Genomic DNA, 23,994 nt, shown 5'->3' with positions numbered 1-23,994 from the left:
ATTTTGATCATGGAAACATATGGCCCTATCTTTCCCTGGCTCTGCAGGTCATAATTCCCCACAGGCATTGCTACTGTATCTCATAATGTAACAGTATTCCTGCAGGCAAGAACCGGTTCCTTTTTTCTTTGCAGTAGATAAGTTATCCTTTCTCCAGAGCTTCATACCGGCATTAATTTTAACACAAATAACCCACCGTTTGTTTCAACTTACTTCGTTTCTACTGATGGTCTCCTTTATGGATCATTTATTTGGCAAAACGAGATAGAGCTGCCTATTTAAGATATGACAAACGTACCAGTGCAATTACTTTTCTCACTATCCACCCTCCATTCTCCATTTCATTTACTTCCACAGACCTCAGAAAAGGAAAACTCTGCGTAGTACAACATTCATTGCTGATATACAGCGGAAACACACTGTATGGATGTGAAGCAACAGAGTAAAAACAGTGCCCTTACTAAAACTAACTACGTTTTTTTTTTTTGAAATGTGACAATAGTACATTGCCATTTTTTTGTCACATTTACAACTTTGCAAGCTTACCAATCAAACATGATGAATGAATGACATCCACATATGTGTGTACAATAGTGTTGTAGTTCTCAAGACCGGTCACAAGACCACTTTTTAAAGGTCTTGGTCTCGTCTTGGAATTGACCGCATTGTTACTCGGTCTCGTCTCGGTCTCAGACAAGACCCATCAAGACCACAACTGATGGCACTCTGCAAAAAGTTATTTTAAAAAAAAAATCTTAGTATTTTTGTCTTGTTTTCAGTAAAATACCTAAAAATTCTAAAATTAAGATGCTTTTTCTTGATGAACAAAACGACCCAAGAAAATAAGTCTAGTTTTTAGAGCAAATAATTTTTTTTTTGCATAAAACAAGCAAAAAAATCTGCCATTTTTTCTTGAATTTAGTGTTTAAGAAAAAGGTTCAAGATTTTTTTTCTTACCCCATTGGCAGATTTTTTTGCTTGTTTTATTCACAAAATCACTTAAATTTGATAATTTTGGTCTAAAACTAGACTTATTTTCTTGGGTTGTTTTGTTCATCAAGAAAAAGCATCTTAATTCAAGAATTTTTTGATATTTTTACTGAAAACAAGACAAAAATACTAAGAATTTTTTTTCTTGAAAATCAACTTTATTTTTTATCATTAATTTTATGTAGTTTATTCAGGTTTGTCATATGATGTTGGCATTGTTTAAGCGTTGTTTAAGTTTCTCCCAATGACAGTTTTTCTAATTTTATTACTAAAAACACCTGCATTGTGTTAAGTGGATGGCAAGCCATGGAAAGACAGTTCAGATTAAATAGTTGATTTCAGCTCTTTAGTGTTTGTTCACTTTAATTTGCTTATAGACAAAGATTAATTCCCACATATCTGCAATGCCTGTGATTATTTTATCAACTTCTCTGATGGCATACACGCACGCACACACAAACACGCACACACAGACAAGAAGTGCCTAATCATTTGCATATTCCACATTTTATCATAAGTGTTTTAATGCAGTGATTTGCAATGGTCTTGGTCTTGACTTGGTCTCGGACTGTCTTGTTCCTGGTCTTGACTTGGTCTCGACCCTTTAAAGTCTTGGTCTTGACTCGGTCTCGGCCTGTCTTGGTCTTGGTCATGACTTGGTCTCGGTTTAGGTGGTCTTGACTACAACACTAGTGTACAACTATGTACTGTAGTTTTGACAACGGTGCATTGGTAGCATTTAGTTCCAGAAAAAATATACAAATACAATAAACATTCATTCATACAGTTGACTAGCTGTATTTTATATTTTTAAGGAAAAAAAATACGTAAAAATGCTACAATTTAAACCTGTTAATTGGTTAACTCTAAAGAACAGACAAATACAGTGTTTTTTTTACTGTTTTCTGAGGTCTACATATGATGTTCGTGTGGTTTTTACATTCAAAAACATCAAAAGCAACAAGTAATAGGCTATTTTGTACACTGGTTTTGAGGCTGGCTTGAGAAATGCTCCGTTTGATGTGCGGGGCCGCATTGAAGACCTGGACGTAAACACTAGTACTATGATTGGACAGCTTCATTCCCCGTCATTACATGTGGGGAAATGTTTTAAAAACATTAATGTGTAAAAATAGCAGCCGAACACAAATATGTTCGAGCCACAAAAGATTCTGGGTGCTAAAGATGATACACATAAATGACAATACGTATAGTATAACAAATCTTTAAACTCAACATGACTAAATTACAGTATACAACACAGTAAGCGCGCATCAAAATCTAAACTGCGTCTGATAAATCCTTATCAATAACTTTGTATATTTCTATTGTGCTTGTGAGGTTGCTCTTGGATACACGTAATGTTACATACCACAGTTATATGATAAAAAAGCTTTTTTGAGTGTTGGACTTTTCAAACGCAACCTAAATTACCGTATACAACACAGTAAGTGCGCATCAGAATCTAAATTGCGGCTGGTAAGTTCTTCCTTATCACTAACTCTGTATATTTCTGACGTTATATTAAAGTTATATTAAGTTAAGAGTTGGACCTTTATTAATCGTTCAATGTTTTTAGTAAATTAAAAGAAATTAAAATAAGTGTTTAGACTAGGGATGCACCGAATCCAGGATTCGGCCGAATACTGGGCTTTTTGAAGGGGTTCGGGTTCGGCCGAATCCTAGATTTTTTTTCCACCAAACCGAATCCTAGGCTTGCGTTACGCTGGTCCACGTCACGCGGCCGTTGTGGAGATAAGCTTTTTCTTTCGGTGAGCCTTAGGGGCGGTTCACATTTCGCAGATGCCCTGGAAAAACGAGCGTGTTGCAAAGCATCGCTTTCATTATGCATAGGCTTATGGTAATTGTCAAAATAGTTTTTCCCACTTGTCATCTTGGCATAATGTTGCCTATCCATTTTTTTACAGTGAAAATTAAATAAAATGAAAAATACACTGCTGTAGACGTTGTTTACTTCATTAATGTGTTTTACTGTGTTAATGGAATAAGGATGCGAGTAGGATTCGGTTTCGGATTCGGCCGAATCTTAAACAGTGGATCCGGTATTCGGCCGAACCCAAAAAATCTGGATTCGGTGCATCCCTAGTTTAGACATGGATGTTACACACAATCAGGACATATCAAGTGATCTCTAACAAAACAAGAGTGTATAATAATTAAAATGTTTTACTTTACTTTACTTTACTGTCCCCTAAGGGGAAACTCTTCTCCACAACAATGCACTTGTTAACTTGTTTTACTCACATAAGACTGCTGTGCCACTCCTATCAGATCCAATATTAATGGAACTGCATTGCTTTTTAATCACAGTCTCTCTGCAAATCCAGCATCGACTTCTTTACAAATGAATCTGCGGTACAATGAAGTAAACAAACACTCTGTTTTCCCTACGCAAGCTGGAGTTTCTCAACCAGACATTGTAAAAACTTTGGCAACCTTTAAAGGCATGTTTGCTGATTAACGCTGCATTCGGTTTGCTCGCGTCACATGTGTTACTTCCCTGGGTGGGGCTACAAAAGCAGTCGTTGCCATTTCGCTTTGGATGTTGTATTTAAAATCTCTACATTGTCACATGTTGGCAGATTCCTGGATCGGCCGTTTTCTGGGCTTTGTTGCCAAAAACTGTTATATTTTAGTAACGAGGACATTTCAGTTCTGAAATTCCCAGGATGTTCGTTTAAGTACGAGTACCTCTTATATAACAAAAAATCAAGTTAAAATTGATTCTTTGATTCACTGCTCCTTTAAAAACGTATACGGTTACACGTGTAATCATGGTTTCCTGAGAAGGGAACAAGGTGCTTTGGAAACACCCCTGCGTCTCTTCGGGAAAAGGAATTGTAATAGATTTACATGGTGTAATGGTAATGGGACATTCCTGCAATTCCCTATGTGACTCTTTACATTAGATGATATTTAATTTAAATAATTATTTTTCCTCAACAATGTATGGAAAGGCCACTTATGATTTAGCATGTGGCTGTCCATTTAACCATCAGTTTATGTTGGTTAGCCTTATGTTATTAAGTACAAAGCAGATTAATATTAACAGACATGTATATCAGTTAAATGTGCCATAGAATGTAAAACTGTATTGACCTAGAAACTTTACATTTACATTACATTTAGCAGACGCTTTTATGGAAACATTGTTTTACGAAAGTTTTGGACGGGTTCTTTAGACTATATAAAGATAAAAGAACTTTGACTGAACATTTTTTGGGAGTAACATTTTGATAGGTTTTAAGTTTCAGCCATATCCGCAATGTTTATAAGATGAATAGTTTTCTAAAATGTAAAACAAATCATATTTAAACAGTTACTTACCTGTAATTTGCAGTGTAAATGCTTTTCAAAAGAGTATATTGACTTTAGTTCATCTATATTCAATTTTCAATAGATCCAGACTTATGCTAGCTTCCCTAACACTGATGAAAAGGGAAATAAGTGACCGCTTGTTTCAGCAGATACATGCCGACTATAACTGGCCTTAATAGAAATAAAAAGCAGCCTACAGCACATCTCTTGGGTAATTAGAGGACCGCAGCATCAGCACCAAAAATGAGCATGTCTCCTTAACTGTCCTGACCGTGAAGACCCAACAGCGGATAAAACACATATTAATCCCCGCTCACGAGTCTTCCTACAGTACAGTGAACCCGATTGGTTTCCGGCGGTCCTGCTGAGGTCACTGAGGCGGCATGGTCACGGCCCTGAGCCGTTGTAATCCTCGTCCCTTGGGTGAAATTACACTTGATCTGCCTCTTCTAATTAATGAGGAGTTCAAAGAGAGCCATCTGATCCATCTCATGAAAAATGAGCGCTGTGTCACTGTTGGTTTTTTCATTATCTCCGCTATTTTCGCTGCCCTCATAAAGACTTTCAAATCAGGGTGGCCTTTTAAACATTTAGCAGGGAGGTGGACGGCGTTTGATCTCGCTGTTGTTGTCTGGATGGACGTGCACTTAAGAGCTTGCACTCTACATGTGAGATGGTGGCCTTGCTTACTTCATTATTCTCATGGTTCCTATCAAAGGGAGGGTGTACACATCTCTTCGGTTTATCCCAGACGCTGTCTGTATTTCATCATCCGTGGAATTAGACCGTCAAAGACATCTCACCGTGTGATCTGAACGCTGGGTAGCTTTGTAGTAAGACACCTGCTGGTTTAACAAGCTCAGAACTTTTGGTTCGGTTTGTTGGTGCGATTTGAACTCGTTGCAGATCTTTTCAAAGGCGATGTGTCGTTTTTTTTTTTTTTACCAGTTTTCTAGCAGTGGTAATATGGCCAGGAATAAACTAAGAAGGCTAAAAGCATTTGAAAGTGAATCCCTATTTTTTTTTTAATCTGTGTGTGAATAGAGCCCAATAATCACTTATGAACTTGTGGTGGTCAGGGGCGTTGCACAAGATCTCGGGCTCAAGCATAGGCAGTCCTGATGGGCCCCCATGCCCCACCCCCATAATATATTACAGACTTATCAAGGGCCCTATTTTCCTTTGGGGCCCTGGTAATCAGTACTGGTTTTACCCCCAGTCCGACGCTCCTGGTGGTGGTTGACAAAGGGATAACTAGCAGTGTTAATAAGTAAAAAAATATATATAAATAATTAACATTTAACATTATAAACAATTAGTAGTTTCAATAAACCACCTCACATGAAAATATATGTAGTAAGCGTAAGTATTACTGTAGTAAACTGTAAAAAAGTCATAGATACTATGGTGTATTTGAACTTTACCATAGTAAATATGTAAGGAATAATTGTCGACAGCCATTAAATTATTAAAAAATTAAGCACATCTGAAGTGATAATGCGGCCAAGACCAGAAGCATACTGTGGGCGTGTATTATTTTCAAATATTTCAATGAAGCAGGCTTAATTATATCATTTATACCACGGTTACCTCAACCATAAGATATTGCTTGGATGTATTATTTGAAGACATTTGACAGGTCCTTAAAATGCTATTGTGAGTAGGACTATTTTCTTACACCAAGGGCTCGCAAAATTTAAATGGATAGTTCACCCAAAAATGAAAGTAATGTCATTAATGACTCCCCCTCATGTCGTTCTAAACTCTTAAGACCTCCTTTCATCTTTGGAAACAGTTTGAACACACCCACATTTTGGGAATTTAGCTTATTCACCGTATCCCCCAGAATTAGATAAGTCCATACATACCTTTTTCATAATGTGAAAGTGCAGTTCACCCTGTTTTGAGTGGATGAACCACTGAAACTTCTTTGGAAATGTTATTTTAAGGTAAAAAAAAACTCTTTGGTGTTGCCTAAAGAGCAAGTTCTGCACGGAGCCACATGGCCTAATGTCACAAATCGAATTATTTAAATGATTATGTTCCCTTCAAGACATAAATGATTTGTGTGTGTGTGTGTGTCCGGTCAAGACATGGAGAGAGAGAACGTGTGCACGTTGTCGGAAATGCAACTCTCTGTATGCAAGTTTCTGAATGTGTGCTTCTATACGTAGCTTGCGAGTAACTGTTCTTCAATCTATATCACATTAAAGCTTGCTGCGGGAGATTTTACTTCCTACGTGAGGATAGTAATGACTGACAAGACAACGTAGGAGGATATTGTGCATGACAGATTCAGAGCATCAATGACAAATCAGTACTGTATGCTTCCTGTACAGATGGGGCGATCACGAATGGAAGGCGCGCATTCAAATGCAATTTCGATACCCAATGCCCAAATTACATACAAGATAATTAACCAACCAAATCTGTAAGAAAAAGCAAAAACATATTTTTACTTCCTAAGAAAGCCTGACGGGCAAGGCAGAGATACATTTTGGTAGCCCAACTAGATGGCACAATAGCCCAGAACGTTGTGCTAGCGATTTTGCGAGCCCTGGACACATCTCTGTTGGTTATTCCAAAACGTCATTTCACAGCAGCTTTGTACATGAAAGTGACATCACTGCATCAATAGTTTGCTCTTTTCAGATATGTACGCAATAAAAATACTGATCAGTTTGGAACAGCATATCGCACCTCAACGTCAGCCTTCGCCTTTATTTCTCAACCGTGCTATTCAGAAGAGTTTATTGAATTGAAAAGCTTTACTTTTACGAGCAGAGAGGGAATTACAAGCTGACATAATATTCACAGACATGAGTCTTCCTCCACAGTGTAAATGTGAGATATACCTTGAGTAATGACTGATCTAAAGTGAAACTGGAGTTGTGTTTCCACAGTGTAAGTGGGAGAGAGTTTTAGTGCACACAGCCTGATGTGGAGCAGCCAAGTGCAATGAACTGTGGACAAGCCTGACGGCAGGCCTGCGTTACTAAATATACACAAGAGTTCCTCTCCCATAGGAGTCTCAAATACTCAAACACACACAAAGCACAGCAGTCGCTTCAATAAACAACTAAATGAAGGCATGCGGTGCTATATGGTTTGATATGAGATTTTAACGTCTGCTGTTGCTGTAATTTATAATGTAGTACGACTCCATTTATAATGGTCACAACACAGTCTGCTGACTCTGTAGCTGTTTTATCTCTTCCGCCAATACCACACTTACCGATTCGGAGCTTAATATCTTTTTCTATTTTCCATCTTTATCTGTACACTTCCTGTAAAAAAAAACTACTAACCCTTGTCTATGTATACTGTGTTAGACTTGATGAGATTAGTTCTAGTGCACTTATTGCTGTTCTTGTGTTGCTATAATTGCTTCTATAATTTGGAATATTGTGGTATTTTTTTACAAATGACTTATCTGCGAAAACAAAAACAAATCTCCTGCCTCCTCAAAATAATCTCTCTTTACTTTTGGGCATATGGTGTGGCAGGTGTGCGGGGTTCGGGAGAAGATCGTTGCGATTAACAATAGCAACATGGTCCAACTTCAAACGATCCAATCAGTCCTCGATGGTCAAATTCAAATCCAGCCCTGCCTTATTTCACCGTTTTCCGGTTTTACCGGATATACATCACCACGGGGAAAATTGGGTAATGGGATACTTCCATTTTATGGTGACTTTAACTCTTTATCTGCCGTTGCAAGTTATCTAATCAATTAAGAGAAAACATTTGCATAAAAAACGTGTTCCTTATGAGTTTTTATGGTTATCTGTAATACCGCATTTATCCACTAAATGGTGCACTTACCCAATTTATAAAAAACTAAGGCAAATAAATTATAAATTTTACACTCTGTGAATGTTTTGATAATCGTTCTGAATCTGATCTTCATTCACTATCATTTCAGCTTTTTGCTAAAATTATTATTATTATTATTATTTTTATTATTATTATTAAGAAAAATACCCATATTTAAGAGTTTATAAGCCCAAAAAAAATAAAGGATGAAAGAGTTTTTCCCTTTTTGTTTGTTTGTTGTTTGTTTGAAAGCAGAGGGTCTGTTCTTTTATTTGATATATTTGTATATTTATATATTTTTAGAAGAAACATTTCCTGGAAGGCATTTTTTGAAAAAAAAAAAGTTTGCAGGCAACTGAAAAAAAAAAGAATCTGGCGGGGAATGAATTAAGGTCTAAGTGAATAAGGCAGTGATGTGACTGGTGACCATGTATGAATATGCATTCGACACAAACTGGACAACTGGACTTGCTCAAGGACAGTGTATGTAATATAAATGAAATAATTATCTAAAGCCCCTGCATGTAGTCAATTATTTTAACACTTAAAACTCATTTTGGAGCATCAAAGCAGCATATGTAAACATTTTTTCCTGTGATAATAATTTATTAATGTCTTAAAACAGCTTGAATGTAACCCTACACCATTGCCTCATTTAATATACTGAAGCAGCTGCACGGCATACATTTCTATGCCAGGGACTGCCTGATCCACGCATTCAACTACCGTATGTCCACATGATTATTTGCATGTTTGTGACGCAGGAAACCAAGGAAATTTTTTCTATGAAAATGGGATGACTGCAATTTGTGTTGAAATAAATTTGCACATGATTTGTCTTAAAGCATATTAAAAACACGACATAGACATATAAATAACAAAAAAACTAACCTTGACTACAGGGGGAAAATAAAAAAAACTTAATCTTTTGAGTTGGGTGGACTCAACAAACTCAGTTATTAGTTGTTTTAAGTTGGCTCAACTGAATTTTGGTTTTGGTTTTGAAGTTAAAAAAGGCAGGCAATAGTTGAGAACAAAAAATAGCTAGGGGTAATTTTTACCTTTTTTGTGCTGGCTTAAAGTAAAGGATTTTATCAGTTTATCTATTTCCTGAAATTCGAACCCAAGACACTGGTATTGCTTGCACCATGGTTTAGCAGTCCAGCTGCAGAGATAAACAAATAAGAAATACTTTCTTCCATCCCAGAGTAATATAGAGAAACAACTCAAAGTAAATCTCTTAACACTAGCTCTGAGTTTGGAGCAGGACTGTCGGTTTGTCTGACCAAAGAGGAAAACTTTTGCTTAAAGTCGCCATGAAATTAAAAGGAAAAACTGTAACTTGTACAAATGACTTATCTGTGAGCTTCATTATTTAAAAAAAATCACCTGCCTTTATAATCTTGAATCAAAAGCGCAAATCTCCTCCTTTCCTCGAAACCACAGGTGGGCGATGTCCGGGAAAAGATTGCAGCGATTACAAATTAGCAACATGACCCTTCAAACGATCCAATCAATTCTCGATGGACGAATTCAAGTCCAGCCTTGCTTTATTTTATTTCAAAAGCCGTTTTCACTCAGTATGTTGCCACAGGGAAAAAAGGCAATTGTTACTTTCGTTTCATGTCGACTTTAAGCTTTTTTTTTTGTGTTCTAGAATTTAATAAATTAAACACAACGTCAAATTTTATTATAAAACTTGCTTTATGTCATACTGTAAAAAATATGCAGCATTTTTGTCAAATCAACATATATTTTTATGTTACTTGATGTAACTTAATGTACTTTATGTAAGGCAGCAGTGGCGGCCGGTGACTTCTTTTTTCGAGGGCGCTCGATGCGAAGTTCATCACAACATGTATGTAGCCCGTCATGTGTGTGGTTCCTTATTTCAAAATATGTGTTCTGCACGTTGAGCGATCTTATGTGCATCACGTGTCTTGTCAAAATAAGTGCCTGCTGCAGACGCGTCTAAAGGGTTTATTATAAAAGAGACGCTCGCGGTTGCCAGATACTCACAAAATCTCATGCATAATCAGAGTTTACTGTTAAGGGAGTGTCTTGCGTGCATTTTGTGACTGTGAGCGTCTCTTTTATCATAAACGGTTTTGACGCGTGTACAGCAGGCACTTATTTTGACAAAACACGTGATGCACATAGTTCACATGACTCAACACATATTTTGAAAACACAAACAACACACATGACACTCCAAACACTTATTTTGAATTTGTGCCCCTCGGATAGTCAGGAGCCGCCACTGATAGGCAGACCATGTTGCCATGAATCTAAATACCGTAATGAGAAAAGATGGTCTTGGTCAGTATTTGTGTGCAGACAGTGGCCTGTGCACTGAGGTGAGGGAGAGGCAGATGTTATTGGTTATGGATGGATAGAGGACACAGAGAAAAAAAAAGACACATTGGATGATTGTCCAGTTTCCCTCAGGCGCACCACAGGACCCCATTAATTGAATTTAGTCTCAAAAATGTATATTTGTTCTGTGTTTTATATGCTGTAAACCTGTACACATGTGTGTGTGTGTGTGTGTTTAAAAAGCTGTAAAGCAATTAGATAGCCACGAGTGTGTTTGTTTGTGTGTGTGAGTTATAGTTGGTGAGGTGTGGTAAGAGCATGCTGTTGGTTTTTGAAGCATCTGGCTGATCTATTACGCCTAAAGCATCATATTCATCTGTGCTTTGATCATGAAGACTAATGCACACTCTCTCTCTCTCTCTCTCTCTCTCTCTCTGTCTCTCTCTCTCTCTCTCTCATATGAGAGTTTATTAAAGGAATAGTTCACCCAAATGTGAAAATTCTCCTATAATTTACTCATCCTCATGCCATTTCAAGTGTTTTGTATATGATTTCATTTCTTCAGCTGGAGTCACACTAATAATTGTATATGTTTATGAAGAAACATTGACGTATCGATTACTAAATAAGCTCTAGATATTTATTAATTTCTCTCACAAATGTAAATTTTCACTTTAGAAGATATATAGCACAATGGGGTCAATAATATGTCTTTAATAATTGATGTACATTAACGAAAATTAAACTTTCCTTGGTGTTATATAATGTAAGTTAATTAAATCATTCATTTTTATTGATGCTAGTTCAATTAAACAATTTTTAATGACATTTTAAGATGGGATCTTACAAAACCAAATAAGAATAGGTTCAGCTAAAATTATGGCACAAAATAAAAAAGTATGTTACAATGTCCAAATTCTACATTGTATGTTTTATGGTAATACTATAGTGTTGTCTCAAAGTGTATGTTAGTAGTGAGTTGGGGATGTTTGCATAGTAAGTTAAAGTGAACTCTACAGTGTTAGTAAGTTATTGATTTTTATTCTATTATTTTTGTTAGGTGTACACAGAAAGCAGTTTAAGGTGTTTGTTAAAGCCATTGCGGTTCATTGTGTGCTGATCAATATAGCCATGAATTTTGAGATTTTAAAGCTACATAATGTAACTTCTGGCCATCTAGCCATTAATAAATTAAACTTTTTTTTCTGAAGAAGATTGTGTTTGTGTGCTGGCACAATGGCTGGACAATACTGGGTGGAAACTGACATTGCGATATATATATGTGTGTATGTGTGTGTGTGTGTGTGCGCGCGTGTGTGTGTGTGTGTGTGTGTGTGTGTGTATACACGTTGATTTGATATTTCACATAAAATGCTACTATATCCAGGCTCAAAAGACAACTAGTTTACATGGAGGGGTTGACTATTTAGACAATTGGAGACTATTTAGACTTTTTGCGACCCATTAGGTTTATACTGTAATTTACACAGTCCATGCTTAAAATTAAATTCAGCAAAGCCCCACAAAAATTTAGAATGAAATGACCCTTTAAAATAGGTAATGTTATATAATGAACATACAGTACTGTTCTCAAGCCCTGTGAAAAGCCAAGCCAATGCTGATTCTGGTTTAATTTGTTTTATAAGTCCTTTATTTATGTAGACTCTATTCTGTTTACAGTTTCTTCCCTTTAACAACTGTTTTTTGTAGTTTTGCTGTAAAGCAGTAGTACATAGTTAGGGCCCTATAAAATCCATTTTAAAAAACACGATCGATTGAAATGCATGTAACTAAACACCCGCTAAACACCACAAATATTTTTATAGACATTTTCTGCATCAATATGATTACAATGAAGCTTTCTGTTTGAAAAAGTCTTTAATATTCTGCCCACAGATTGTATTATATGAATTGTTTTTTTGAACTTGCAATGATTGAATAAAGTGTTTTGAAATCTCTTTTATATTCCTATATCAGTCACTTACCCACTTTACAATCACCCAATCTCTGTTGTCGTCTTGTTTTCACAGGCATTGCTTTAATGAAGAAACAGATCTGCTAACAATCTCACAGAAGGGACCCTTCAGAACAAGTATGGGGTCACCATGGAAACCACTTCTCTTGCTGTCAGTTATCAGTGGCCTGGCAGGTAGGAAAGTGGCGATGCGATTATATCAAGATAAAAAAAACTGAATCATGAAAACAGCCTTCTCTCTTTCCACGTACAGTCACCTCCATAAATGTTGGAACGGAAGCACGGTTTGTGTTGTTTTAGCTGTTTACCAAAATTTCTTCAGTTGCAGACATATAGTGAATATATGTCAGTTTTATTTATGGGGTATTAACATCAAATTTGGATGAATGGTTTATGAATTAGGGCCGTTTAAAAAGTAACTCTTTCTTTTTAAAAAGGCCAAAAGTAATGGAACAGTTTACTTAAAGGCGCGGTGCACAATTTTTGAAAAGGGAGTCAGGTCGAGTACCAATACACACTTGTAGCCAATCAGCAGTAAGGGGCGTGTATACAAACCGACATCGTTGCCTGGGTTGCGTATGTGTTGGGTGGGTCTATCAAAAGAAGGCCCAGATTCTATTGGGTAGGGGCATGTTTGTTTAGGTGATTTCAAATGTCAACATTAGCTTTCAGAGATCATGCACCCACCTTTAAAAACTGTTTTATACAGGTGTAGATTACACAAATAAGAATAGATGGATTTGTATAATAACAGGATGTTTCTGCAAACACAATGGCGACTCATTTTCTGATAGAAACACATTAAAAAGTGCATTTTTTATGTAAGGGGGCTTTTAAGGTTCCTGCTATCTCTCTGATGGATTTGTAGTGTTTTTAAAACCTAAATATGGTCTGTATCACTTGCATGGAAATGTCCCGCAGTTGGGATCGCAGCCACAGTTCCAAATGCAAATGCCAATTTTAATATTAACTCCAGACATTAAAGGCGCTCTAAGCGAATTGACGCGTTTTAGACCATAAAACATTTTTTGTTACATACAGCAAACATCTCCTCACTATCTGCTTGCTGCCTGTCCGCTGATCAAACTGTAAAAAAACGCGATCTCTGTAGACAGCCCAGGCTTCACAAACGGCAATATCAACATAGTGGCCAAACCTAGCACCACAAAACAAAACAAAGTATTCCAGCCAATAAACGACAAGAAGGATTTGGGGGTGGGGGTTGGGCGCGTTCATGAAAGCACGGAAGGGAGGGGGAGGAGTTAGCTACGCTCCGTCTGTTTGAAAACAATTCAAATGTCAACAAAAACTAACGTCTCACAGATTCGCTTAGAACGCCTTTAAACGGGCTTTAAATGGTTTACCAAATAGCCCATACCTGTCCATAAACAGTTTTTAAGTCACCTGTAATTCCTAAACTCTTTAGACAATCTGGATGTAAATACCCTCTATCTAAAGCTGAGAGTGGGCACTTTAAGCCAATATTCATTATATGAATCTAACTGGAATAAATTTTGGTAAATAACTATAACACAAAACGTGCTTCTGTTCCAATATTTTTGGAGGTGACTGTAGGTCTCTCTCTCACAGCAATAGCGACAATGGGTTTTATTTAAACAATTCCGGCGATTTTTGTTATTCCGAGCTTGTTAGTTGTTGACTGAGCAGACATTCGCATTATCCTCCGCTCTCATAATGTCTTCGACGTATTGTCTTGAATTGTTAGCATGGTAATGACTTGGTTAAGTAAACATCAGCGTAATTGGTGTTTTAAATGCAACCATGAATGTGTGCTGTTGCGCGTCCTCCACGGATAAAGGAGCCCTGGGTGTGCAATTATTGAACAGATGTTTGCACCATAGCAAGCCACAGCAAACAAGCTTGGACAAGAGCTTGAATATTCCTAAGCATGCACATGTCGCCTTTGAGGGCCAGTTTGTATGGATGGCATCCGTTCTCTGATACTGATGAAAGGAATTTTATGATGAGCAGAAAGGAAGGAAAAAATAATCGTAGGATGGTAAAAGGTGCCTTCTGAAAAAGCACTGTACTTTTTGCTGGTAGTGAGACTTGGTAAATGTAGCATTATTAATTTATTTGTTATAAAAACATTGAAATTTTAATTATAAAATAGTTGTTCTGACTCCTTAATAAAACACTAATAAATGAAATACACATTGTGCTGTATGAAGTTTATTAATTATAAATTATCATCAGGATTATATAATGGCATGTTTATTTAAAACAGATGCATTACTGAGTACTGTACAAAGTGATTGTTTAGCCTGATCACACCGTTTATATCGTCCAAACCCACACAACATCTGAGGACAGAACATCCACATAAAATATCACAGATTTTCTTTTCTTATCAATGAATTTACTTTAAACAAAAGTACTTCAAAAATATTGTTTAAACAAAAATTATAGTCATACTAGTCTGCTGTCCTGGATAAATGCCTTTATTGGGCTTGGCGCAATGCATACTGGGATTGCTTGAAGGAATAGTTCACCAAATATGAAAATTTTCACATAATGTAGGCCACCCACCCTCATGCCATCCCAGATGTTTCTGACTTTTTTCTTAAGTTGAACGCAAACAAATAATTTAATATTGAAATACAACCATGTTATCTTCTAATATGTATAGGGAAGCTCCAAGAAGCACATGCATCCATCGTTAAAGTATTCCAAATGACAACATTGGGTCATAACCGAGGGGCAACCTTCCGATCTCTCTGATGAAGCCAATACTGAAGTGATTTAAACTGCAATTCATCAACTGGCCACTAGAGCTCCAAAAGGGAGTCAATTCCCATTGACTCTCATGTAAAAATGCCCAACTTTACAGTAGAAAATAATATCTTTACAGCCTGGTACAAAAATTGTTTTCAGTCTGTATAGCTAATTTTGCCCTTCAGGACAACTGTAAGGGGGTAAATATTTGTGTAACTCATCCGTTTTAATCATATTAAGCCTTAAATTCTGCATAATTAAAGTCGCCATGAAACGGAAGTAGCGATTGCCTTATTTTCCCCGTGGTGACCAGTGCCGGCGCCAGCCGAGCGCTGATGAGGGGGCGTCTAAAATACCAGAGGGGGCGATCACATGAATGCATATAATTCCCCCAGCTAGAAAATACATAGGTTTGGTACATTAAGTTTTAAAGTGTTATAAACAAACATCTCTGTAATACAACCACAAAAACTACAGCTATAGTGAGCAACGTACAGAGCTCTGAACAATACAACAACAACAAAAAAACGCATACCTAACGTTACATATTAGCACAACACTGCTCATTTGAAGTTCAGACCCAGAGGTAGAAATAAATTTTACGTAATGGCGGGGGGCAGTGTTGGCAAATAGAGTTGATGGTTTTCAGCCCAAAAACGGTCCAAACGCAACATTTTATCAACATTTTGGTTCAATTTGATCATATAACTTAGTTATTTTAACTGCCACAAGTAATGCACCATAAGCTAGCGATTAAGCAGCTAGAGAACCACAATAGCAAAATGACAATAACTCGTTTACATATACAGCTATGCTGTAGGATAGGCTAATTCAAATTCGTTAATTATAAATTTAACAATGTCTGTTTTTTATCTATTTACTCCTGATAAACAGGTGTGTGAGAGATCGTACAGGCTTACCTTTAACGTTAAATGCAGAACAATAATAGGATGTTGGTTGTACGTTGACTTGCAAGGATGCTGAAGAACATGAACATCTGAACTTTTCAAAACTATGTACAGTCTGGCTGAAGTTCATGGTGCCCGAATTGACATAATGACAGCCGAACATTTGGATCTTTGCACCTGAAATGCTCCGATAATTCATCCACGCCACGGCATTAATTGATGTGTGACAATCCGGAGTGCGGTTTGTAGAACTTCCAATGCTATTTTCCATATATCCATTGCTACAGGGCAGGCCCAGGTCACTCTCACACTCCTGTTTGTAAATTTTTATATATTTCCAACTTCGACATCTTGATTTCCCTCTGAGACTCAGAACGCGGGCTCATTGTCGGCGTGCCTCAAGCCGTCAACACAAACTTCTTCAACTTCAGGCGCGGCTGCAAGAACCAACAACCACATGACGTCAAAGTACCGCGAGAACGATTCGAGAAATCATACTAAGTGTTGTTTCGTCTCGCTCTCGCGGCATTTTGACGTCTTCGCCTGATGAATTCGAACAAGCCTATAGGCTACACATGAGTGGGCGTGTGTCACGGTAGAATACATGCACACTTGTTTTTTGTTTTGTTAAATAATTAGACTTTAAAATTCACTTTAGGAAGACAATACACAAGGCAAACGTGATTTTTAAATAGCGCATTTTATCATTAAAATCCCATTCAACATTAATGGTGATCTGAGGGGGCGGGATAGTGCCAGTGAGGGGGCGACGCCCCCTCACGCCCCCTCGTGGCGCCGGCCCTGGTGGTGACGTATATCCGAATGAAACGGCTTTTGAGATGAAATAAGGCAGGGCTGGATTTGAATTTGTCCATCGAGATCTGATTGGATCGTTTGAAGTTGGGTCGTGTTGCTAATTGCTAATCGCTGCGATCTTCTCCCGGACCCCGCCCACCTGCCATACTTTTGACCGGAATTGAAGAGAGATCGTTTTGAGGAGGGGAGGAGATTTGCATTTTTGATTAAAGATTATGAGCACACACAAATTTTTTAAAAATAATGAAGCTCACAGATAAGTCATTTGTTAATAATACCACAATATAAAAAAAAAAATATATAGTTTTCATTTCAATTTCATTGCGACTTTAAGGGCGTGGCCACTTGAGTGGCAGTTGAACAGCCACTGCTGTCTCTAGAGTCGAGCTGGGTGTGGTTTCAGCAACCAGCCACCTCAGCTTCACCCACGTCCCGCCTCTTCACCCATTTTCGGTTATCTGAGATTGATTCGCGGTGACGTGCGGCCAAGATGGCGACGACAGGCAACGCCTACTTTAATCTTCACAAACTAATGGGTGACATCACGGACACTACGTCCATATTTTTTTACATTCTATGGTCATGACTAGTTGTCACATGTTGCATGTTTCATTAACTGAACCTTTAGCATGTATATCCACAATAAAAGTTTCAGTAGACTACCATCTTTTCCTCAGGCCATGCGGGTCTCCAAATAAATACTGGTGGCAATAGACCAAACACCCTAAAAAGACTAAGCAAGGCAAACCCATCTGAGACTTGTTGTAAAATTAGACAGTGAAGAAAGCTTTACAGCATGAAATGCCAGTCTGTGAATGTTGCAATGTGTTTAAAGTTTCTGCCGTGTCAGGGGTGCCTGTCAAAAGTGATAACTTTACAGAGGTCACACTTCTGATGTAGCAATCAACTACACACAGTGTCAAAAGAGACACAGGTCTCCATTTTCACTTATATTACACTTTGCTAAAATAGCGCAATTTGGAGACATCTCTGGGTAAGTCTATGTTTGGAATGTGATTCCCGATGGTCTGAATCGTACCTTGTGATATTTAAGAAGTGAAAGATTTTTCCCCGCTAGGAAATCAAGCCTGCTCACCTTTATCCACCCGTCTGTGCCGTTTAGAACGACATTTTGGTCAGCCCACAGGTACTTCGGCATTTTTTCTTGACCCGAAAATGCAGCTGCGATTTGCTAAGGGGTAAACATATGAATTGAATCTGACTGTGGAATAAAATTGGACTGATAACTCAAAAAGAAGAAAAATCTTTTGCCGGGTAGTTTTTCCTCCCCTCTCCCTCCAGCAATATAAGGGTACGTGCACAAGGTCATGACAATACTTCACAACCTGTTTACTGCAAGGCAAGTCATTTGTTCTTCGTGTTCGGATGAATTGAATTGTGGCCTGACAGGCTATCCTGCTGTCTAACAGGTGAAGGGAAACTTTCTCTTGTTTCAGGTGATCAGACAATAAATTCATTTTTGGTCGAAAAAAAGGGTATTGATATTTTTGGGACATTCAAGACCTTTATCGTGGCGTGTTAAAAAAAAAAAAGAAAACACAAAGAACTTAAAAGAATTTATTCTTAGCTCCACAATAGCAAGTTAAGGTATTTTGCCTTTGTAGGGCAGTGCACATGAATACTGAGATTATACAGTAAAAAAAAATGGATCAAAAGATTTTGACTTTGTTTAAGGACCATGATGGTTTCAGCACTGTGTTGGATTTAGGACCGTGATGAGTTCAGGACTGTGATGGTTTCAGCACTGTGATCCGTCAGGACTCTGATGGTTTCAGCACTCTCATGGTTTTAGATCTGTAATGGTTTTAGGACCATGATGGTTTGAGGACTTTGATGGTTGCAGGACTGTAATGGTTTCAGCACTGTGATGGTTTGAGCTCTGTGATGGTTTCAGGACCTTAATAGTTTCAGGACTGTAATGGTTTCAGGACTGTGATGGTTTCAGGTCTGTGATGGTTTCAGATCCAAAATGGTTTCAGATCCTTAATGGTTTTAGGACCGTGATGGTTTCAGCTCTGTGATGGCTTCAGGACTGTGATGGTTTCAGGTCTGTGATGGCTTCAGGACTGTGGTGGCTTCAGGAATGTGATGGTTTCAGGACCGTGGTGGTTTCAGGACCCTGATGGTTTAAGCTCTGTGATGGTTTCAGAACTGTAATGGTTTTAGGGGGAACTTCCTGCTATTTCAAAAATTGTAATTACATGAGTTGTTATGCAGGGTTCACACCAGACGCAGCAAGTGCGAGTGATTTACATGATAAGTCAATGTGAAGACGCAGAAGGCACGTTCCGCGCGAAACGCGCGAGTTGAAAAATCAGAACTTCTGCGGAATTCGCACCGCGTTAACCAATCAGGACTTTGCTTAAGTAGTGACGTGATTACAGGAAGCGAGCAGAGTGGCGGAGTCTCGGCAGAGTCGCAGAAGCCCCTCCCATCACATTTCCACGTGAATGTCTCGAATGACTAGAATTTCAAGTGCGGATTTCACGAGCGAATGACGCAAGTAACCTCAAATGTTCAAGCGTCCAACTACGTGCGAATAGCTCGTTTTTGTCGCCTCTACCGCGGCTGGTGGGAATGCACATTATGCTGCGTTTACACCAACTGCATTTCAGGCGTCAAACTCGTGTCTACCACGGCTAGTTTGCAGCTTAAACAGTTTGAAGCATTTGCACGTCTAGAGCGAAGTAGACGCGCAGAAAAAGCAAGCATTTGACGCGCGTCAGAGGCAAAATCCGCTTCTTGTGGTAGGGGCAAGTGCTATGCGGATGTCTGTTTGCAGGATGGCTGATGTTGATTGTGCATTTATCGAGAGAGTCACCGGTTTGTATTTAGTCACCTTACTAAAGGGGGAAAATAAACGGCGCGGGTCGATAAACGTCAGTGAAATGTGTATTTACAACTTACCAGGTTGCCCAATGTCCTCACTGACACTCTTCCAAGCAAGTTTTTTTTTATTCCTGTCTCTATAGAAATAAGAACTTGTGTCGTATAGCTCCTGCTCACGGACAATATCAAGCGTTCATGCTGAATGAGTGACTCCAGGCGGGGCTGCCGCCCCAGCAGCAAGCAGGCTCCTGATTGGTTAACGCGGCGCAAAAATCCGCCAAAGTTCAAATTTTTCAACTCGGGCATCAGCCCCAAATTCACGTCAAACGCAAAATGCACAAAAAGCACCATTCGGGTGTACTGCGCCACACGCTAAATTTGCGCCATTCGTGCGAACTAGAAGTGCGAATGAGCAGGAATTGCGTCTGCTCCGCCAAACGCCTCATCTGCCCTGTGAGACCTCCAGACACGCGTCAAAGCATCTTCACATTGACTTAACATTGAAATCACTCGCGCTTGACGCCTCAACCGCGGCTGGTGTAAACGCAGCATTAGAGTTCAAGTGCTTTTGGTTAAAAAATCGAGCAAGTGTATTTTTCTCTTTTTACTTTTTGCTTAAACAGAAAGCTTTTTGGCACTAGTACAACAGAATAAAGAGAGTAAAGCATGCACATCAGGTGTGTAATTGATACTTTTTCTATTAATATTATCTCTCTCATGCTGCCACAGAAAATGATAAGAAATCTAATTTTGCTGCACCAGCCTGTTGTTTCATTAAGTGGCTTAATGAGTGCTGTTTTCTGGCAGGCTTCATTGTTCGTCTTCAGCAGCAAGCAAACTGTACAGTAAACAATGACAAATGAAACTTAACCAAAATGAATATCAATTTACTTCCATTGATGTTTTTAATGAAAACACCACATCTCAGAAAGGCAGGGTACTAATGTACAATTATCTTATTTAATCGATTATTTAGAAATGATTTAAAGATGGCATACTCTACTCAGTAGAGTCTACTGTAAGTTATAACTTTATATACGCTATGTACAATCCCAAAGTGGCTTTCTCACCACCACTGCATATGTATGCAAAAAGTCAGCCTAGCATGTTGTAACTATAAATGATTTCAATGTCATACGTAATTACTAAAACATCCTCTTCATTGCAGTGACACAGATTACGAAATGTCTTTGAAACGGGTGGATGGGGTTTCTGAATGTCTGCGAATGTGTGATACTGTTAGCGGCTCACATGTGCGCTCCATCCTGCATATTGTCTGACATGAATACTGAACGCATAGTTACTGCAAATTACCAAAGAATGTTGTGTTGTGGTTAAAATATCTAATTTTCACAACATTGGATTGAATGGCTTCTTTAAATGTATATCATTACGGATGGATTAGGAACACCAGATCTGAATGCTCGTTCTCTCCAGGGTTCGCCCGGTACTTACTAATATCTCACAGAGGACTGAAAAGGTCATGGAAATTCACTGGTGGAAACTGCACTGTAATTTCAGTTTATTAGGTTATGCTCAGAAATACATATACTGGAAGTTTGTGTTTGTTATTGTAAATCTTTACCATAAGATTTCTGCTTGTTTTGTTGAATTTTGCATATCAGATTGCTGAAATAATAAAGCATTGGGTATTTTTATTTTATACTTGCATGCATGAGAAATGACTGAACTCTGTTAAGGTGATACTTCTCAATGTGTTAAAAATCTAAGGATATACTCCCCCCCATTAAAAGGGACTGGGGCAACATTGATGTGTTATCCCTCATTACGACAACCTCGGTTAAAGTCTCCAGCTTTTGGACAACGGCCTGATACATAATGGCTTTGGGTGGACACCTGTGTTGAGAATAAACCGGTACTTCACGCTGATGGTCCACCAGAGAGCCACACTTAACAGCCATTACTCATGGCTATGTGCTTACACACCAGAAAATAAATGCATGCGCAGGCCGTCCGCAGACTGCAGTAAATAATGCGCAAAAAGGTCACGCTGCTACTGACTCAAAAGTGTATCGAAGTGTTGCGGTATAAAAGCACGTTTTTAATGTTAACGATTTTCCAAAAACTCAGAAATAAAGAGTTGTTAAAACCTTTACTCATCATTTCTAAAACACTGATTATACGTTTGTAATTTATATTTTATATGAATCTTTTTGTCTTATTTATGAATGCATTTTGCCCTTGAATAAGTAGTTAAACTTTCAATGTGGTCGTGATTGAAAACTGACAAGTTATGAATGATGCAAGGCCGTCGTCCGCACCCATCGCCCTTTTCTGAGAGGGTCTTCACTTGCAGTGATAAACGTGGTTTGTGCCTAGCACAGCACGTTTTGTGTGGTGAATTATTGAATGCTGAGAGCATGAAACCTTCCAAACATGAAATGCATTTGCAAACCAAAGTTGTCAATTCTCCCATTCAGCTTATTTTATGGTAATATTTCTGAATATTGTTGGTAGTTAATAGTATATTAAAGCTGCAGATCTCTGTTTGAAACGAAACAAAAAATGACATTTCCCAACATACAAATAAATATCAACAAATTAATTTATTATTATAAATTATCATTATAAGCATACCTTTTTGAATATGTGTAAGGTAAAGAGACATAAATGTTTATGTCCATGCTCAATGACTGATTTTTGTTTATTTTTAAGCAAAACAAGTTATGGATTGCATCTCTAATGAATTTAACTGATTGAAATAGAGTTTGATTTTTGTTTAATACCAAATTTTGGAGCTGTCATTACATAAAGCCTTAATGGAAATTGCATCTCGAAGAGGATTAGTTTATTTGTTTTCTATTAGAGAAAGATTGCACTGCTGATTTATTTCAAGCCAAAAGCAAACACTTGCTGACTCTAAAAGCTGCAATTAGTAATCAAACCCATTTCTACTGATCAACAACACAAAGTATGACCCACATATCTGCGCATTTATAAACAAACTGCCGTTTAAGAGCCCCACCTGTGTTGAGAAACCAAACAACAAGACGTGTGCTTTCTTCTTTCCTTAGCTTAGCGTGTGAAACGTGTAGAGTCAAGTGTTTCTAAAATGACCTGAAATTATAGCACCATAGTGCTGACTAGAAAGGAAAGTGCTTTAATACCATTCTAATAGTGTGAACTCAAACAAGCATGCTTTGCTGTTAGGAGCTGATGTGTGCAGCCATTACTGATGGAAGTTTAAATGATACTGCTCTCCCAAGCTGAAAATATTGTAATCGCTCTTCAGAGGTTTTCACATGGCCAGATGAATTCCTCGACGTGAGCCCTGTAGATGCTGTGTGTGGGTTAATGTGTGGAGTGAATGTAAAACTAAGAATAGTGCATTGACAAAAAAGCCGAAAAGTATGTTTTTTCTGATGAGCAATTCCATGCAAATTCCAAACCTTTATGGATATCTCAGATGTCTATATCCAACATGATCTCATGAGAATACGTGTGTATTTTTAAGTTTCAGTGTGGTTGTACAATACGTACATTTTTATAGGTTTTAAACACACTGAAACGTCTAATATTAACGTTTTGACAGGACTAATACGTAAATTATTTACGTATTTACAGCTTTACAAACGTACAAATTTGTACGTAAGTTATTCCTATTCATAAATATTAAAATCACGGGCATTGGCGTTTCTTACTCATATTAATGACATGTTTTCAGTCATATTTTCTGACTTATTTATTTAAGACAGTTTAACCATTTACCTAATGAAATGATTATGATATTCAGAGAATTTCACAATATTAACATTTTAAAACTTTAAAATGAATAGCATTTCTGTATTTATATTTAGTTTGTTTGCCATGACACAAAAAAACGCGTTTTCTCCTGCTGTCTTCTATGCAATACGTTATTATTACTAATAAGCAATAATTACAACAAAATACAACATAAATTCACAAAATATGTTACTTTTATTAATTTGCTGTAATCCACATCTTTAAAATGCAGTTCTAAACGTAGGTTCGGGAGGAGCCTAAACATTCAGGCCTGTCAATCATCATCATCATGGGCGTATATAAGGCAGCCTTCAGGCCTTCCTGTCCAGCTGCTTTCTTTTCCGACATCCCTCCTCCTCCCCATCTCCTCCTTCACTCTCTCTTTCTTCCTCTTTGCAGTTCCGTTGCAGGGGGTTGAACTTGTGGCTCGAGCCCCAGCCTCAGGTTCGCTCTCTCTGAAGGTTCAGAGCTCAGGTACAGAGCTCCCTTCGAGGACAGCAAGCC

The 23,994-nt window shown here is 38.0% G+C and overlaps 1 protein-coding gene across 2 annotated transcripts in view; it reads left to right on the top strand.

Moving 5' to 3' along the window:
- Positions 1-23,994, top strand: part of cntn5 (contactin 5) — a 286,113-nt gene that overhangs the window by 84,433 nt on the left and 177,686 nt on the right. For both annotated transcript variants that reach the window (XM_073815840.1, XM_073815839.1), the window contains exon 2: positions 12,492-12,610. In XM_073815840.1, the coding sequence (XP_073671941.1) occupies positions 12,556-12,610 (55 nt within the window). In that variant the 5' untranslated portion in view covers positions 12,492-12,555. The remainder of the gene's footprint in view (positions 1-12,491; positions 12,611-23,994) is intronic.

The sequence above is a fragment of the Paramisgurnus dabryanus genome, chromosome 9 (genome assembly GCF_030506205.2).
Source record: "Paramisgurnus dabryanus chromosome 9, PD_genome_1.1, whole genome shotgun sequence".
Lineage (NCBI taxonomy): Eukaryota > Metazoa > Chordata > Actinopteri > Cypriniformes > Cobitidae > Paramisgurnus > Paramisgurnus dabryanus.
This window is presented reverse-complemented; position numbering and strand designations above follow the sequence as displayed.